Source organism: Populus trichocarpa, chromosome 14 (assembly GCF_000002775.5).
Source record: "Populus trichocarpa isolate Nisqually-1 chromosome 14, P.trichocarpa_v4.1, whole genome shotgun sequence".
Classification (NCBI taxonomy): Eukaryota; Viridiplantae; Streptophyta; class Magnoliopsida; order Malpighiales; family Salicaceae; genus Populus; species Populus trichocarpa.
In genome coordinates, this window is record NC_037298.2 from 5194810 (window position 1) to 5214379 (window position 19570).

At 36.9% G+C, this 19570-nt stretch overlaps 2 protein-coding genes and 1 non-coding gene across 4 annotated transcripts; 1 reads left to right on the top strand and 2 right to left on the bottom strand.

Moving 5' to 3' along the window:
* The first annotated feature begins 562 nt into the window (after positions 1-562).
* On the top strand, positions 563-4167 carry LOC7496949 (putative threonine aspartase). The gene is made up of 11 exons (XM_002320078.4): positions 563-775; positions 871-921; positions 1222-1342; positions 1437-1521; positions 2073-2151; positions 2244-2370; positions 2779-2945; positions 3025-3188; positions 3468-3591; positions 3669-3773; positions 3849-4167. Exons 1-11 carry the CDS (start codon positions 632-634, stop codon positions 3939-3941), a joined length of 1260 nt encoding a protein of 419 aa, XP_002320114.4. The 5' UTR covers positions 563-631; the 3' UTR covers positions 3942-4167.
* Positions 3913-7571, bottom strand: LOC18105218 (uncharacterized). Its single transcript, XR_008057184.1, has 2 exons — positions 4995-7571; positions 3913-4883 (listed from the first exon to the last, which is right to left on the bottom strand). It is a non-coding gene; the product is annotated as an uncharacterized LOC18105218 (transcript).
* Positions 7572-8094: 523 nt separating this feature from the next.
* On the bottom strand, positions 8095-18721 carry LOC7464918 (K(+) efflux antiporter 2, chloroplastic). 2 transcript variants are annotated; one of them, XM_024585745.2, is made up of 21 exons: positions 18588-18721; positions 16576-18215; positions 16014-16185; positions 15833-15923; positions 15452-15588; positions 15307-15366; positions 15063-15182; positions 14559-14627; positions 14139-14204; positions 12863-12952; positions 12584-12688; positions 12349-12477; positions 11794-12003; positions 11314-11463; positions 10130-10183; positions 9964-10022; positions 9448-9514; positions 9199-9375; positions 9045-9101; positions 8622-8696; positions 8095-8490 (listed from the first exon to the last, which is right to left on the bottom strand). In XM_024585745.2, the coding sequence occupies exons 2-21, from the start codon at positions 18210-18212 to the stop codon at positions 8368-8370; spliced, it is 3648 nt and encodes a 1215-aa protein (XP_024441513.1). In that variant the 5' UTR covers positions 18213-18215; positions 18588-18721; the 3' UTR covers positions 8095-8367. The 2 variants fall into 2 exon arrangements, with proteins under 2 accessions (XP_024441513.1, XP_002320781.3); XM_002320745.4 differs by having other exon boundaries at positions 18390-18652.
* Positions 18722-19570: the final 849 nt, after the last annotated feature.

A 19570-nucleotide genomic window follows, 5' to 3' on the forward strand; every position in this document is an offset into this window, starting at 1 on the left:
AAACAAATCACAAATTAATCCTTACTATAACCTCAAACAATAATTTTAAATCTAAAAAACAAACCTTAAACATTAATTTTAAAAACAAGCACTAATCTAAAGCTTTTGGTTTTTTTTGTCTTCTTTTATCTTTTAATTTGTTTAAAGTTCACTCAATAATAGAGAATAAAATTTATCAAAAACCTCACATGGAATTGGAAAAAAAAAATAGGTCAAAAAACCAAAAGATTTTGATTATTTTTTATTTTTAATGTTAGTAATTAATTTTAGGGTTTAATATTGTTTAGAGTTTATATTTTGGGTTAATTTAAGGTTAGAATTAAGGTTTGTTTGTTTATGATTTTTCTGTTATTCTTAATCATATTTTTGTTAAAACTATTTCATTTTTTTAATATTTTTTTGGATGTATTATTTTACCAAATTTTGTAACCAAGTGTGCGTTTTGAAAAAGAAAAAACCCCGAAAATCCAATTGCATTTTAATTAAACACTTGAATTTATTTTCATCAATCAATCATTGAACAAAAGGAAAAAAAATTGGAAAAGGAAAATAAAATAAACGAAGGAAATAAAAGGCGCCGACGTGACCGTTAAAGGAAGCTGAAGCCAGAAGTCCCAAGCGACGAAACCAAATGGCCTGTGAATCAGAGGATCAGAACCCTAGATTCTTCGTGGCGGTTCATGTTGGAGCGGGATATCACGCGCCATCCAATGAAAAAGTTCTGAGGTCCGCCATGAAGCGCGCTTGTCTCGCTGCTGCTTCTATTCTTCGCAAGGTCCTCTCTTTTTTTCTCTTTTCTTTCTCCATTTCCTCAATTTCACAGTCAATTAGGATACTGTAATATTTCGTTTTCTTTTTGGACCGATTTAGGGTCCTGGTGGATGTATAGATGCTGTTACGGCCGCCATTCAAATGTTGGAGGTAACAAATTTACCTAGTTTGCTCATTTATGGTTAATTTTAATGCAAGAACATGGAAAGAATGCGATTTTTGTTTTCTGGCCGATCCAATGGGTTCTTGATTAAAAATTGAAGGTGCAAGGCGCAATTTCACCCGGCCTAGAGTGGTTAATGGAGGCGGGCTCTAGGTTTTACGTGTTTATTCTATCATGTTTTATTTCAGGGAAACCGCCTTAAATCTATGATTGAGTGTAGTTAACCTTCTTATAGGCGTATATAAATGAGAAGATGAGATGATGTTGCCTTTGTTGTTTTGTTGAAGGATGACCCAAGCACAAATGCAGGCCAGGGTTCTAATTTGACGGAAGATGGTCATGTGGAATGTGATGCTAGTATTATGGATGGTGATTCTGGTGCATTTGGAGCTGTTGGAGCTGTTCCAGGTATAAAATAAGACTTAGTTTTCATGTGGATTTCATTTATACTCTATGTTTCTGGTGAATTCACTGAATAAATATTTCACTAGTTGTAGTCCAGGTGTCCGAAATGCCATCCATATTGCTGCATTATTGGCCAAGGAGCAAATGATGGGGTCTTCACTGTTGGGTCGAATACCTCCTATGTAATTATCTATCTTTCTTTCTTCTTAATAACGTTCTGAATTGTTATGATGCCTCTTAAATTTTGTTCTCTTTTTCTGTGTTCCATCTTAATGTTGTTCGAGATGAATATTTCTACTTTCCTTAAAACTTGATATTTCATGTATGATTAGGACCTCTGTTTACAGTTCAAAATGCCAACTTCATGAATCATAACTGCTGCTTAAAATGTGCTCAGTGCTATAACATTTAAACATACTTCAACTGGTATCTTAAGTATTGAAGTCATGTTTTAGTTATTTGGAGGCATTTATATTCAAGTTTTGAATCAAATCGCTCTTGATATGATAATAATGGCATCTTGGACACACTCCAAAAACCTGTTCAAAAAAAAAAAGAACAGAGATACTCCAAAAACGAGTTCTTTGATCAATTATGTCAATCAATGATGTTTTATATAAGTTAATTGTATTGTTTTTATATGAGGAAGATGTGTTGCATATAGCCATTTTCTTTTCTTTTTTTCCCCTTAATGTTTTCTAGTTTTCTCAAGGCGTGTTTTATGTGCCCTTAGGTTCTTGGTTGGTGAAGGTGCACGTGTATGGGGGAAGTCCAAAGGCATTGATTTGCCAGAAATTGTGGAGGCAGAAAAGGTATGGTTTGATCCTTTAAACTGATTTTCCTTCGGAAAATTAATTTATGCTTAATCTGTTATCTTGTTGAATATTTTTCGTTTGAAAAACAGTGGCTAGTGACAGCAAGGGCAAAAGAACAATGGACAAAGTACAAAAGAATGCTTGCTAATGCCAATGCTAAGATTTATTCTGATGATAGACTTTGTTGTAGTGCTCAAGAGACCTCAAAAATCTCAGGTATCACATTTGTTTTTGACACTAAACAAATCAATTGCTTTCTTTTAACAAGCATTAAGTCAGTAAGTGTAAATTCTTTGTTTATGAGCTACCTAGATTGTGAAACTGACTTCTCTCCTGCCATCTTCCAATTTCGCATGTTATGCAGAGTTTCATATTGTTGTTTCTGACAGTCGTTCTACGAAGTTAATTAGACATAATTATCTAACATTTATATAGATAGCTCTTGTTTTGTTGGTGGCTTGCAACCAATGCCATTGTGTATATCAATACAACATTTCTGTTTGCACCAGTATTCTTGCTTGTTTCTTTTCCCCTTTCATCTGTGTTAAAGACATTGGTCATGCATGCCTTTCCCAGGCTTTCCAAATATTACAATGTTTGATGCTTGTTGTATTGGTTTTGCAGAATTAGAATTTCAATCTCATGAACCTTCAGAAGGGAATGATGGTGGGCAATCGTCTATGCCAAGCACCATGGAAGAGGACTGTATCATGGACACAGTTGGAGTTATCTGTGTTGACACTGAAGGACACATAGCTTCTGGGGCCTCTAGTGGTGGTATAGCAATGAAGGTAATGAATAGTATAATTCATTTTCAATGTTGTTACTGACATATCTTGGAGGAATTAAGTAATTATAATGGGAAAACAGATAGGTGGGCGAGTGGGGCTGGCAGCAATGCATGGTTGTGGTTGCTGGGCTTCTTCAAGGGGTCCTTTTGGAGTTCCATTCATAGTTGGCTGCTGTGCTTCTGGTGCTGGTGAATACCTAATGAAAGGATTCGCTGCTAGGGAGTGCTGTGTTTCGGCATCAATGTATGATTCTCTTTTCTTGCAATATCTCTAGTTGGCCTTCTATCCTAGAATTCCACATGCTTACAATTGCTTAATGCATGGAGTCACCATGATCAATTCAGCTTGAGCCCTTGGAAGTTATTCATTTAAAGAAAGAAGAACAATAATTTTGATTGCATGCAGTAGCTGTATTTGCTGATGCTTCAACAATCAGATACTTGCCAATGCTTTGCTATGATGAATCAGGTGCTTCAAGGGATAGCCACTTTGTTAAACTGACTAGGTTATTTTCATGCTCAGTTCCCAGGCTGGTCCTGCCTCTGCTAGTATGAAAGTATTACGGTCTGTAATTCTGGATGACAATCGAAATACTACTGAAAAAAGTGCTGGGATTTTACTTGTGCAAGCCGATGCCCCTATGATGGTGAGCTTGTCTAAGACATTTGGTTCTGTGTGCGCAATATTATTATTTATTCAATTCATTGCTTGTTTGTTTCTTAGGCTCCAGGAAACTCACCGAGTCTGAAAGCAATAGAAATTGCAGCAGCTTTTTCCTCGTTGTCTTTTGGGATAGGATATCATGGAAGTTCTATGAAACGGCCCAAGGTATCAACCCTTTTTACCCGCTTGTATGAAATTAAATTGGAAGCATAATATTTTCCTGATAACATTGCTTTTCAGGTTTCTGTTCTTCGCAGTACGAAACAGCAAAGAAAAACTGGAATAGACCATTTTGAAGCACGAGTTGATCTTTCGGCCAAAAATTTATTGTGACTGGAATTTTTATCACTCTGATTCTAGACTTTCAGATTCTTTAGGAAGTAAAAGAAAATACAATCAGTGGCTGTTTTTGGTATTGATGAAGTGTGTGCTCAACTTGCATGTATCTTTTTCAATAGATAGATGGAAGTCCAAGCAGATTGAAGAGGTGATTAATTGATGTTGAAATGATATAAACGTGAACAGTAATCATCAAAGATTTAACCTTTTTTTTTTTTAATCACTGCCCTTTTTTTCTGCACTTGCCTTCCAGATTATACTGTCCTTGACTATCCATCCGTGTTTGGCAAAAAGAACAGTATCCATACGCTGTTCATGGTTCTGTATCACAAAGTTATATGCAATCTACTCTGCAAATGAACTAGGAGTTAAAATTTGACAGATGATATATGAATCCAATCCATAATTGAAGTCTTGCACAACAGGAAGGAAGGTTGTTTAGGACTCGTTCAAGGCATCTGAAATTGGAACCGAACAGTTATAGAATGATAATCAGTGAAACCCATTAATCTAGGTGAAAGAAAATAACAAACGCTGTTCAAAATGGAACCCTAGATTTTGGCGTATAAAATCTATCGTGCACTTTCCCTAGCAAGATATAACGTCTTCCACCTGTCATAAAATCTCACCTTGTCATAAAAATAAACTAGTAGAAAGGCAGCGCCTGGGACTGAAACCAGCTCCTCCCTGAGAGAAAATGGGAGCTCAAGCTACCACCAGGCCGGTCCCTGGGAAGCCAGCCGTATCATATTAGCATTGATCTTTAAAATCTCGTAATAATCACTGGAAGTTGTGTCCTCTTTGCTGAGATGAGAGCCTGAGAGTATTAGAGAGAAGCATTGCTGTAGTCATAGGACCAACAGCTGAAGCAGCCTTGCAGGCCTCCTCATAGTAGACATCTCCAACCAATTAGTAACCTCGAGGGCTTTTTGCATCCTTTTTATACATGCATGCATACAAATAAAAACCCTTCAATCACATAAAAATATAACCTGGAAAGCATGTCCAGGAAAAGAAAAACACGAGCCACTATAGAATTCTGCTCACCTCAACTGCATTAATTCCAACATCAATTACAGCCGCACCAGGTTTTAACCAGCTCCCCCTCGCCATATTTGGTTGCCCTACAGCAGAGATTATTATATCTGCTTGTTTTATGATTATGATCTCTCCAGGGTTCTTGGTTCTAGAATAGACAGTGCTCACAGTAGCATCTTCCCTCTACCAATCTGGAGAACGTCAAGACGACGAGTTTAGAAAAGGACAGATACACCCACTGACATATATGATGACAAGAGAAGTGACAAACTCTTATTAGAATCTACAGAAGCCCTTGCTGGGAAAATGAATTGCCTGAAGCAACAAAGCAGCTGGCGTCCCAACAATATTGCTCCGACCAATCACAAATGCTCTCTTTCCTTCGATTTCAACACCATATCTATGCAAAAATTCTACGCGCCCTTTAGGCGTACACGGAACAAATAATGGGTCTCTTCCTCGCATTGCAAGGCGACCAATGTGGAAGGAAACCATCCACATCCTTCTCAGTGTTAACAGCATTTAGCACATTCTGCTCATTCATATGCCGATACAAACACGGCCACTTCTAATCAAACCATCACAATTCAGCACAACAATACCATGTAACTCTTTCAACGTTGTCAAAAATTGTTCAAATTCAAAACCATACCGAAGGCAGAGACAAGAATGCCATGAACTGAAGGATCGTTATTAAATTCCTAAATAAACTTAATCAATTCTTGTTCGGTAGAATCTTCTGGCAGACGTACTTCAAAAGAGTTTATTCCCACAAATGCACAAGCTTTATTCTTGTTGCGAACATAAGTAGAAGAATCCTTCCAGTCACCAACAAGAATCCCTGCTAAACCAGGAACAACACTAATTGCTTCCTTCATCTTCAACACTTGAGCAGTTATCCCATCTCTTATTTGCTTTGCCACCATTCTCCCATCAATTACCCTCGCGGACGCTTCACCACCCGGTTTATCCGAGCAGCAAACGAAGCAAACACATTAGAATTGCATAAAACACGTTCGACAAGATGCCTCACATGGCGAAGGAAAAGAGGGGAATTAAAAGAAGTGAATGGGGCAAGAGGAAAAGGACGAGAAGCTGTGGAAGAGTCAGTGAAGATGAGTGATGAGGACATTTTGGTGGTGGCGAAGCAAAGTCCAAGAAACCTCGACGTTGTGTTTTGTGTTTGTGGCGGCCTGTGTATGAAAAATAATTGCCACGACTAAAAGGAAATCTCGGGAGTTCAAATCCAATACCAATTAGAAGCTCGGTCACTGATAGTCTCCCCCCGACTGTATGATGACTAGACAATCTTCTTCTTCAAGCCCACGTTCCGTTCCTAATGAAAGTAGTCAAAGGAGGAATTGAGTGTGAAAAGAGATGGGGGTCGATAGTTGGCAAGGAACTGGATCCCCCCAAATCTAAAATGGGGCAGCTGCGGTCGAACTCTAATTCTAGAAAGAAGTCGGGGAAGCATTAATTAATTATTATATTAGCATAGCTAAAAGTAGTAAACATTTTACACTAGGGGTTTTCCCATACCATACATGCAAGCACACCAAATAAAAGCAATCTACTTTGGATAGGAGTAGATAGAAAGCCCTGGAACACACACTGCTTTTGGTCGACGGACTCCTTATTTTATTTAGAAAGAGCTAATGCTCATTTCTTTTAATCTTTCGGGGGATCTCGTGTGGCAAGCAGAGTAGTCAAGCCGGAGACCAGGAGAGAATAGATAGGCGAAGCAGCCAATAGCAGTCTGTTCTCGCCTATCGATAGATAGCAGGTTGCTTCCAAGCTCAAACCATTTGAAACTGAATTGCGACTTTTTTCTTTTTATTGACCACCTCATGTCCCAAAGTGAAACGGTTGTTCTTCCTTCCCCGCTCCCTCTTTTTATACATATGCGGTGGCGGCTAGGTAACATAATGGAAATGTATCGGACTGCAAATCCTGGAATGACGGTTCGACCCCGTCCTTGGCCTCGGGGAGTGGCGAGCAGCACGGAACTTTAATTAATCAAATGGCATAGGGGGACTTTCCTTTTGTTAGAAATCCACAGACAACATACTGAAACTTCCAAACCAAAGAAATGCAACATGAGAAGGAGCTTTTCTCGCGGATGTAACCCTTTCCCTATCGGTCGAGCTATTTCAAAAGCAGGTTCGCCAGGACCTGCTAGTGATGGAAAGACGGATAATGTTTAATGAGGGTTGGAGACAGGTTTCGAGTCGCCCCATTCAGTTGTCACTTTGGTGGTAAATCTATTGCTTAAGCGGTTCTGAAAGCAGCTGTCCGTACTCCAGAGGTGGGTCTTGACTGACTTTCCTTTAAGAAGGTGCCTTTTTTTCTAGCCTTCTTCCATACAGCCATCGGAATATCTGCTTACCATGGCAGATGCCCCTTTCTTCTTTAAATCAAGGTTTTGGAGGTTGAGCAGACTGGCTGGTGCTGAAGATTGTTGACAGTGGGATGCGAGCCCACGCCCTTTCCGAATAGAATCTTTGTCTGCCTCTTTGCACCAACTCGGCCACCTCAAAATGGAATTCTCCGGGAGTGAATAATAGCTAAAGAAGAAGAGACAGTGGTATAGAGGCATTTTATTTACCGCCTTTAGTTTGTATTTCTAGTTGTGATGATATATAATCCCCATTCTCTAGCCACTATTATCAACAAATAAACAATTTTTACTTGTAGAGTAGTTGTACTTGGTAAATTTTTGCTTATACACTCAAATTGCCGGGCATGAATTTTATCAAACTTCATCACTTGTACATTTATGAAGAAAAAAAATCCTCTTCGAATGTTCGGACTTTCTAGTCTGGAAATCTTTAGTGGAAAATCTCAGATATTAATGTTTATGATATGCTACTTTGGGTACAATTTAATGCCATTTTTAGCATAACAGAATCTATTAAAAAAACAATGTAATATGAAAAATGAGAAGACATGCCACTGGATAGTAGAAGCACTTGATATAGCACAGTTTGGGTAGCTAGGTCTGCTACACAAATTTAAAACTGCAGAGATTCATTTTTAAGGCGTGAATCCTTTTCTATTAATGGAGCTGCATGGCTGGAAGATTTAAACCCATCCTTAATAGCAACAGATATGAAGTTAATACACTGCTGGCAGTTCCTGTTAGATTCCGAGGTCTCAGTTCATTTATACTGTCTTGTTCGAGTAACCAAAAAGAGATCAGACTATTACACGATACTTCAGGACATGTTTTTTGTGAGGGGATATGTCTATCCTTTGATCAAGCTATTGTCTCTCCTTTCAGTGTATTTCTGTACAATTTATGCCAGTGGAGCATGCTATACATTTCTCCTGAATATTTATTTTCCCCTTTTTTTTTCTTTACCTGGTTCACCTGGGGCAATTTTCATATTGCTAATGTTCCTTCACTGAATTGGTTTTCATCTGATGAATCCAAGGACTGCGTTTTGGGTTTAGTCATGACACGAGAAAATCCATACCCAAGAGAACTTCCACTACTTTCACATAGCTGCAAAGGAACACTTCCAAATGTCAAACTATTTCAACGAAAATGGGGTTTTGAATTCTACACTGATGAATTGTGCAGATGACTGGAATTTAAGAAGAAAAAAAAAAAAAAAAAGAAACAGCGTTGATTACCTCAGTAAGCTCAGACAAATGGCGGGTTCTAAATTCGTTGATGGTGGCTGCAATCTCTGACATGGGCAGTTTAGCCTAAATGGGAGAGGAAAACCCAAATGAAAAAGGAACCATAAGAATGTTAACGGGGAGCTGTGGCCAAACGAGTACAGCTATATGTTCATCTCGATGCCAGAATTGTTTGTTATATTGTTGACTTGCAGCCTCATACAAACCAATTTTTTGTTGCACTTGGCCAACTCAAGCAATCAGATTCTACATTTCGGATATTTCAATATATAACTCATATGAATGGATATTAAAATAAAGCCAATCCAACAGACTCGTTTGGACTGCATGAATGGCATTTTAGCTCCAGATGGTTTTGACATAGAAAAAACATAGAATTTCCAGTGACACGCGACTCAAGAAGCAAGCTGTTACCTGTGCAAGAACAGCAGCAGCCAACTGTAGACTTGGTTCCAACGTTTCGGGGACAACCTGTAAGAATTAGTTGTTAACAGGGTGTGATTAAGTTGTTTTATAAATCAAAGGAAACTCAATAAAAAGCTATATCAGAAGTTTTATTGAATATTACAGCTGAAGCACCAGCCTTCTCCAAATTAAGGCCATGATCAACATCATGAGCACGGACAAATGTCTTCACATTGGGAAAGTACTTGCTCAGAGCCCAGACAGTTCTATAATTTGCACCAGGTGTATCTAGAGTTATTGCTGCAGCACATGCTCTTTCAGCACCGATTTTATGGAGGACCTAACCACATAATACAAAACACATCAAATGTTGAAACACCACATAAGTAGCCCATGATGCATTTAGCTTTACCTCTCGACTACCAGCATCTCCAAAATACACAGGAAGATCCAGGGCACGGCCTGCTGCCACTCTATCACTGAAAAAAGTAAACTTTTAACAACCAAGACACTTGCAACATCTCTCCACTCATAGTCAAAAAAAAATATCCAAACAATAATATGATCATATCCTGGCATAAACAAAGTAATAAGAAAGGGAATATATTTCCATTCTTTTCTGAGTAGCAATCGTACAACATGATTTTGCAGCATACCAAGAAACACAAGAACCACTGTAGCTGATATCTAAATCCAAGTAGCAAAATGGTAGCTAAGACCAACTTTTTAATTTCTATTGAAGCCTTTGATAAAGATATGCTGTTTAGAAAGAAACCAAGTGATAATTTGTAGGTGGAAAGAAAAAACAGAAATTCTTATAGACAAAAATACTACTTCAATAGGGTGAATAGGCAATGAACCAAAAACACAAACATTCTGAGATAACATCAGAACATTTGCAGGCAGTCTTTCTCAATCTTTGGCTTACCTCCTCACATCAAGAGCAACAAATGGAATTAATCGTTCTGAGAGAAGCTGCGCTATAATCTGGCAAACCCAAATGAATGTCATGATCATTTACATTAAGAACTAGAAAACTTCAGAATATTAGCCACTTTAACGAACACGACAAATCAAATAAGATATGTATCAACCTGGCCAACACGTCCAAATCCACAGATAATAATATGATCCTGCAAATCATCTGTCTGTAAACAAAATCAAACCAAGAGAAAGATTAATCATTAAGTACTCTGTATAGTTGTCAAGCAAACCTTTCATCACAAACATCTAATCTTACACAGCTGAGAAAAATATAACTATTGGGTGGTTGCTACTTCCTGAATAAAGGGGAGGATAGTGCTGGAAAATGATGTTTAAAAGAACTCAATATGGAACAAGAAGAAAAAACCCTGGGGTGCCAATGAACTATAAAGAATAAAAGTTTTCCTTGTTATATGGGATGCAGCTATTTGTTTCCTAATGGTTATGGAGATAAATGAATGACCTGATTTTGCAGTAGCGTTTACACCATGACTAATGCAGTCTCACCAGCATAAAAATGACGTCATACAAATATGATCAAGAGAATGAAACTACAGCGAAAAACAAACCACAATTTTGCCACTTACAATTATTGTTATAAAACTCAGAGAGTAAGAAATTCCAGGCACTTCAAAGCATAGCATAGTTATAAGACCTAATCTAAGGCTCAGTCGTGGGTAAGGCAGGTTGACCCACGGGTCAAAGGGTCAACCCAAGCTTTGACTCAAAAAAAAAAAAGCCTTAAACAATGTTGTTTTTGTAATAACAAAAAAGACCAAGTTTTTTACTCGGACCAGGCCAAGCCCCAGATTGGTGGGTCACCGGGTTGACCCACCAGGCCAAGCCCCAGATTGGTGGGTCACCGGGTTGACCCACCAAGCCAGGTATTATAACTAGGCTTTAAAGGCAAAACAAACAGATTCTGATCTGGATATGCAAGGGAAAATGGATGTTTTGAAAGCACATCTACAAAATTCATGCACTGCACTTACGCAATTGAGAGGTTGCTTATTTTCACTATTCATTGCCCCTCCCATAAGTGGCAATAATGAAAACATATTTTCTCAGGGACACATCACTCAAGTAGCATCATATTTGCCAAATGATAAGGATGCTTCAGTAGTTTATATGAAACCTCCCATGTTTCACAATTCATCATATCTATCTAGTTGTAACTCAGTATCAAGCTCAGTAAACTACCAGTAGCAAGGTTTGAACTTCGACCCAGATATCACTAAGGGCTAAAACTGACTTTCACAATATTAGCTATCAATTCATATGCTAGTGACCTTACCTCGCTCTCAACTGGTAACAAACTACGAACATCATGCTGCTCAAAGCGAGAGGCTATTAACTGGCCGCCAGCAGCTAGCCATGGTGTCATGGCCATTGAGATCCCCACCACAAGAAACAATAAAGATGATAACTGAGGAGACATTATACCCTGCAGATGACAATAATTAGGTAACCCTTGTACAGGAAACAAGCTTTTTATTATCAATATTACTTTCAGTTTAATTAGTGAAAATTATCCAGTCCTGATATTTTCCTTATCAAATATCATGACTGAGATATTTTCCATATCTCAATATCTTTTTGAAATGTAACAAAGACATTTTGAAACAACAACAAATACACAGAAGATATTAAACACATAGGCCAACCAATTAGTGGACTTCGTATAAAACACTACAATGCCTTGTTGAATTACTGCCGACAAACACATTAAAAATTTATGCAACAGAAAAAAAATGTAATAATTAGGAAAGGATACCTGATTAACAGCTTCACCAAATGCAACAAATGCAAATTCTCCACCCGGAGCAAGAAGAAGACCAACCCTTATTGCAGATATAATTGAAACACCAAAAACCCTGCCAACTAAAGCAACCAACACGGTCTTGCCACCAATTAAAAGTCCTAATGATCCCATAATGACAGGAAAATTTGAAACCAGAAGTTTTGGGTCAATAGACATTCCAACCTGAGAACACAAAAGGGCAGATGTTAACAGGTAATTATTGAGGGTCAACTTAGTTGCATCATCAAAGTAGCAAAAATCATACAAGTTCAACGATTAACATATCATCAGTCTAATAACAGAAGCAGTGCTATAAGTCGTATAAAAATACAGTAAAAAAAAATTGTTTGAAGAACGGACTTTCAGAGGTGGCCTGTTCTTCCAGTACAAAGAAGAAGATTTCACATGTAATCCTTTTTTGTTATGAAAGGCCGACAAGTGACTTATAAAAGAATTAAAACATTAAAACGAGAACTACAAGTAGTAAAAGATAGATCTTAAACAAGACTGCATTTTTTAAACACCTACCGTCATGAAAAAAAGACCCAATAGAAGCCCGCGATATGGGGCGATATCTGATTCAACCTGCAAGGAAAATTCAGTTTCCGCAAGAAGCAAACCAGCCAGAAAAGCCCCTAACGCCATGGAAAGTCCAGCCTGTTCTAGGAAAAAGATAATGGCACAAATTCATTAACAACAGTGACAGTAATAACAATAAGATTAAATAAAACATGTTCCAGCAATCTGAGAAGCATTCCCATACCCTGGCTGTAAGGAGACTGGTCCCCAGAATAACAAGAAGTGTGTTGGCTGAGAATATCTCTGCATTTTGATTTTCTGCAATTTGTTTATAAATTGGTCGAAGCAGCTACAAAAATCACAGAAAGGGAATATCAGCACACTGTTCAGATGACACCACGCATTGCCACCTTGTGTAAAAAGAATTCCCAAAAATTCCAATCAAGACCGTAGAATTGGTAAGTTTAAGATATAACTTGCATCAAAAGGAGAAATGCCATAATCTAGAAAATATAAGACTTACCAATCTTCCACCAGCAATTATCGCAGTGATGGCAACTGCTGCCTTGACAGCTGCCATCCCAAGAGCTTCAGCAATTGCTTGAAAACCAACCTGGAAAGCAGCAGATCATATCACTTATAATACCAACATAGGAGGCAACGCCAGCAGGAATGACAATATCAGAAAAGGCAATTTAAATTATCAATAACTTTATATGCATTCTACAAGAAATAGAAGATAGATTTTGCATTTTTTATGGTTGATCTTTCAAAAGCAGATGCTATTGAAAGAAAAGGAACACACTAAAAAGTGCATCCAGAACTCCAGATCCTGCCTTTATTATCTCCAAAGTATCCTGTATGACTCACACACTGACAAAACATCACAATAACAAACTTTTTATTCATTGAGCAACTCACTAGTATCCGAGTGGAATTATGAACAGGGATGCTGCATTTGGCTTCCTTTCTGTTTTTCTGTAAATCTTAAGAGACCTATTTTATGTTTCTTACTAAGTCATTGTAAAATGGGCACATAAAGCTCGAAATTTTGCTTCACATGATATTGATGTTTGTACTTTTGCATATAATAGCAAGGAACACTTTTCTGCTTCTTCTCTCGCTGTGTTACCCTCTGTTCTTTTGGTAGGTATTATTGTTTATCAGCAAACAAGGTATCTTGAACAAGTGTTTTACTAATAGTTGGCAGGGCTAAATAGTCCTATTGTCTTGTAGTTTCTATTTCTCAGATTCTGATTTCACATTAGAAGATGCCTTATCCACCTTGTCATGATTGTAACATCTCTTCCATCAAATAAAACCTTGTTTTATCAATAAAACTCATTCTTGTTTTTCACAGAATTCAGAGAGTTTCAGCAATTTGTTAGTAGTCATCAAACAGTTTAGTTTATTATGATTTATCATATGCATTGCATTGGGATCTTTGTAATATCTGTACCTGCTACAAATTTTTAAAGTATATAACTAAGTTTCTTTGCAACATGGATAATTCCATTGGATCATTCTATAGTCATTTATCAATAAATAAATAGACAAATTGACTCCATTTGGGATATGAACTGATATGTAGTGCAGCATTTGTGTCACTTCAAACAATCAATTAACTGAATTAATGCTTAGCTTCCAATTGAATGTAAGGAAGGTTGCTCATTATAAGTCATTGATTATGACCCATAAAATAGCAGAAACATTTGCAAGTTTCTTTGACTTTCAAAGCAAAACGAAATCAAAAGCTCACCACCATATCAACATATAAACAAACGAGTATTGAAATTTACCCCTCCTTTGGATGAATTTGGTGAAATAAGGGGTATGAGTATTAGCAACACCACAACAGCCAAATCCTGAAAAGAATAAACAAGATCAAAGATTCCACTGCAACAACATGACTACATAAACATGAACATTGATTAAAAGAGATCTCAAAGAAATTACATGGAGAAATTTCTACCCCACAAAAGATTGGGAATTTTTTACATGATTACAGGTGTAATTTTTACTATAACGCACGGTGGTAGAATTATAGTCTCATCTTGAATATTATTATGAGACAGATGCATATGATATTCATACAAGAAAGTGAAAGCATAAGGAACTAATCCTATGGCATAACATGGTCATCAAGAAAAAGAAAAAGAAAAATGCCACTAATAAGACAAAATCTTTTTTCTTTTCTTTTTTGGGAACTGTGGAGTAACCTGGAATAGTAGGACAGAGAAAGTAGCACGTCCATGACGTGATGTGCTCTCACCTCGCTCTTGCAACACCTGCAAATTAAGACCGCCATTTATCAGTTCTCTTGTCCATCAAAATAAGTATTTGGAGATTTCACAGACAGGCCCATGGAAGAATTGAGCCTTGATCAGAAGCTCATTTTCAGTTAGAGGAGTCTGGCACAATTACAAGTGTGCAATTATAATATTGACAGATTACATCCAAAACATGACTTGAATAAGTAACAAAAATGTTAGATATGCAATCAAAATGCTGATATTTTAGATGTTCAAATATGCAATTGGTGTTAGTTTAAATTTACCACTTTGCTGGGTGCATAACGACGTTGTTGACACTAGATAATATAGAAGGCTAAAATATTTTGGTCTAGGAAGCTTGTAGTTGATCAGGAAAATTATATTTCCAGAAATGAGGGAGTCTTAGTTTGAGAAAGCTGAAATGCTTGAATTTAAAGAAAATTCTGCTACCTGTAGAACAACAGCAGTGGAAGATAGTGCCAGGCCATTTCCAATGACAATTGAAGCAGGACCAGGCAGCCCAGAAACAAAATGTGCGACCAAACCAACAACCACTGCTGTCACCAAGACCTGCATCATGCACATTGAAAATGGAAGATAACAAACATATAAATAGAAAGCTCGGAGAAAAGATGGATTGAGCAAATGAAAATGAAAAAAAAAGGGGGGGGGGGGGTGGTTGGTTTCCAAGTACCTGAGCGGAGCCTAATCCAAAAACATATTTCTTCATGGAACTGAGCCTTTCAACAGAGAGCTATAAAAGACAGAAGACTGCTTTAGCATCAATCTTTTAAATTAGGATGAATCTTAAATTCAAGCCACAGAATCTAGATGTACACCTCAAGGCCAATATTGAATAGCAAGAAAACAACTCCAAATTCAGCAATCGCCTTTGTACCATGCACATGACGGATGATAGAGAGACCATATGGGCCAATCAAGATGCCAGCAGCCAGGTATCCAAGGACAGGACTGCCTGGAATTGCAGATCAGAAGACAATCAGTGAAACAAGATCATACAAATTTCCAATTTCGTTTTGGAAAACAACAAGCTGACATAAATATAGATAATTTCAGGAAAGCATAATTGATTATATGGTGGGGAAAAATTCCTAACAGAGGTACTAAGGAAATAATAATAAAAAAGGAGTTAGAAATTTCACATTGGAACACTAGATAAAGGTACAAACTTATTTTTATACTAAATATATTGATGTCACCTCCAGGAATTTTCTGAAATATAGGCACAAAAATAACACTAGCAAGCAGCAACCACAAAACATCAAAGAGAGATGCTTCCTCTTCATTCATCTGTCAAAACAAGGAACCAGGTTAGGAAGTCAAGTATACATGCTTGACTTCAGATCCAAAGCAGAAGTGCAGGGTAGTATGAACTTATGCCTCTTGATGAGGAAGCATTGCAATTAGTTTTTTGAATCTCTTCGGGAGTTTCTGAATATGTTGAATCAGAGGCTTTGCATTTGATGAAACTTCTTCAATGCTAGTCGTGACAATATCTGATTGTTGAAGCATCTGAGGACTCCTCTCCACTCGATTAGAGTAGAAGGCAAATCTGTACACAGTTCAGTACGCTGTGATAAAAAGAAGGCAACTTCTACACTACATGTAAGAGTCTATTAACAGAAGCAGATAGTGAGACATGAACCTATTGAAATAGCCTTCAGAAACCTCTAGATCATCATAACCAAGATGTAGTTTATTTCTCTATTGGAAGTTGCAATAAAGCAATATGCAATAGATACCAAGAAAGGCCTTGATAAGGAATCAAATTTTCATGGCATTTTGTGATTACCTCTGCTGATGCACCTTTACGATCTCATTTTATTTATAACCTGAAAATATTTTTTAGTATCTTACATTCATTGGAACAGGTTACATGTGTCTTAAAGGAGGACTATTAACAGTGATGAAAATAAAATTAAAGAGCAACAGTAATACATACCCTGTTCCAAACAGCAATAGGCCAAGAACAAGTTGGGGCAATTGCTTTCTTGCAGACTCCATGAGGCCCTGAAAAACCGATGCTGCTGTCACCTCTGTCTCATCTCCACTGAAAGAGAAGAAGGATGCAGAAAAGAAACGAGAAGATTTCATCAACAACGCCTTGGGAGCGCTGAGAGGTGAAGATGAACTCTCCCAGGTCAAGTCCTTCTGTATTTCCTGCTTTTTTGTTTGATCGCCGCTTTTTGACTTTTCAGCTTCTGCTTCAGTATCTTTATTAGAGTCCAAGCTCAATTTTCCATTCTCATGGTCACTAGAATCATCGGATAGATATAGCTCTTCAGAACTCTGGCTAGTTTTATCAGATAGTCTATCTATTGAAGGCTCGCCAACTAAAACATCACCATTCACAGTCATATCTCTTTCTTTCTCAACATCAGAAGCACTTCCTCCACCCATCTTCTGCTCCTCGATTACAGCCTCATCACCAGATACATACCCCCGGGCTGTTTCCTGAATATCAACACGAGAACTAGCGAGAGATTTCTCTGCTTTTTTTAATGCAATCTCTGCATCATTCACTCGTTGAGTAGCCTCAAGTTCAAAGGCAACAGCTTGCTCAGCTAGAAGCATAATGTTTGCAACATCCTCCTCTGCTTTCAAAGCATTCATTTGTGCTTTCTCAGCTTTCTCATTCAACACGCTTACTTCATTTTGCAATGCTTCCTTTTTACTTTGCAAGCGCCTCAACTCTGCTTCACAATTTGCCAAATTTGCCTGGCAATCCCTGATATCATTCTGAGCAGCCAAAATTGTCTCATAATCTTCTTTACCATCATTTTCCGCATCACTCTCTCTAGAACCCTCCAATGAATCAACCCTTTCTTTCATAGCTTTTATTGACTCCACTGCCACCTTAAGCCTTGCCTCAGCCAAAGAAAGAGCCATTGTTGCTTTTTGAGCAGCTTCTTTAGCAACACCCTCCTCGTTCACAATATCCTGAATCAAATCAAGTGTTGAGTTAACATCATTCCAAGCACTTTCAGCCTCATCTTGCAAAGCTATTGCAGTTTCTGATATACTTTGCGCCTTTTCCTCAAACATCGTACTATTAAGCTGTGCAACTTCCAAATCCCTCGTCGCTTTGTGTAACAATTCCTTCAACTCATCCAAATTCAGCGCCTCCACCACCACCCCAGTCTCCACTTCTTTTTCTCCTCTTCCATCCCCCTCTCCAAAGCCACTATTAGACCCTGCTCTCAAGCTCTCATCATTACCCTCTCCATTTTCTACATTTCTACCATTCCCATCAATATATGCTAACGAATCATTACCTTGACACCCCAACTTAACACTTCTCAATCCCTTAAATCCATCAATAAAATTGCAAAACAACGGTTCACTTGAATACCCACCAACACGCAAATGACTATGAATTCCACGACCACCACCATATGCAAGAACACTCTTCTTTAATTTCTTTGAAGGTCTTTCTCTCGAAACAATCTTCAAATCAACATCATTATACCCATAACTTCTATATCTAAATCTCGAATGTAACCCATTGGACACCTTATAATCAGTACCTTGTGTTCTGTAAAATGCATTTGTTTGCTGAAAATTACACGCGAACTCCATTCCCTATTGTAAAACAAACAATCAAACTCGCTTAAGCATTTAATCAAACACCTAGAATCAATCATTAAAAAAAAAAACAAGAAGGAATGGAATTAAGAGCAAAAAACTCTTATATAAAAAAAAGAGCAAAACCCCATTTGTGCATACAAATAAAAATGAAGAGAAAACGAAACTAACCGGTCAAGAGGACTCGAAACTATGAGAAAATCAATGGCGGAGTTTGCTAGGGTACAAAATGACACGACAACACAGACTAATAAACATATCAACTTGTGGGTTTTTTATTTATTTATTTAATCAAGAAAGGCAGAAAGGAAGGAGGGAGAGAGCTTGAAAGGAACTGTCAACAAATATTAATGTAGTAGTGGAGCTCACCTCTGAATTTTTCTTTTCTTTTCTTTTCTTTGTTTGGAAAGTGAGAAAATAAAAAGGGAAATTATTTGGTAAGGGAAGGAAATTCAGTTATTGGTGGATTATTTTTTAATTTTTTTTTATGTTCCTCGACCAAGATGCAAGTGTTCCGTTAAACAATTATTTGTAATATTAATATATTAAAATGATTTAAAAATATTAAAAATTAATTTAAAATAAAAAATATTTTTTAAAACAACACGGTAACACTGGAATAACTTGATTTTTTTATAACATTTTTATATTAAATTTACGTTGAATAATCAAATTTTTTTATAATTTAAATGATTTTAAAAAATAAATAAATATAATCTAAAAACATCATAGGAAAGTCCCTAGAGAAAAAACAATATGATAAAAATTTAGAGAAAAATCAAAAAGTTTTAATTAGACAACTATAAACAAGAGTTTAGGAACTAAGTTATACAGATTTTCAGACATGAAGAAGTAATTTATAATTGTATTCGAAACCCAGGGACTAAGAAAAAATCTGCACTCGTGTTTTTTCTTCCTTCTGTAACCTGGGGGAGGTGAGGGGCACGCTAAAAAGTCTTATTGTCTCAAGTATATCCTCCAGGGGGGTAGCATCCAGCAAGTCACGATTCAGGGGATGTTTACAAGCTGAATATGTTTTCCGAAATTTAAATTATTTTTTAATGTTTTTTGAATTATTTTAATATAAAAAATAAATTTTAAAAAATAAAAATATATATTATTTTAATATATTAACATTTTACAAAAAACAATATCTACTATATTTTCAAATATCAACTTCATAAACTTTAAGGAGATTCATCTTGATAAGCTTTAAGAAGGTATTAGGAGGTGTTTGATGGCATGGTTGTTTTGCAAAATTTTAAATTATTTTATGTTTTTATATATTTTTATATTATTTTGATATATTGATATTAAAAATAAATTGTTTTAAAAATATTTTAATATATTTT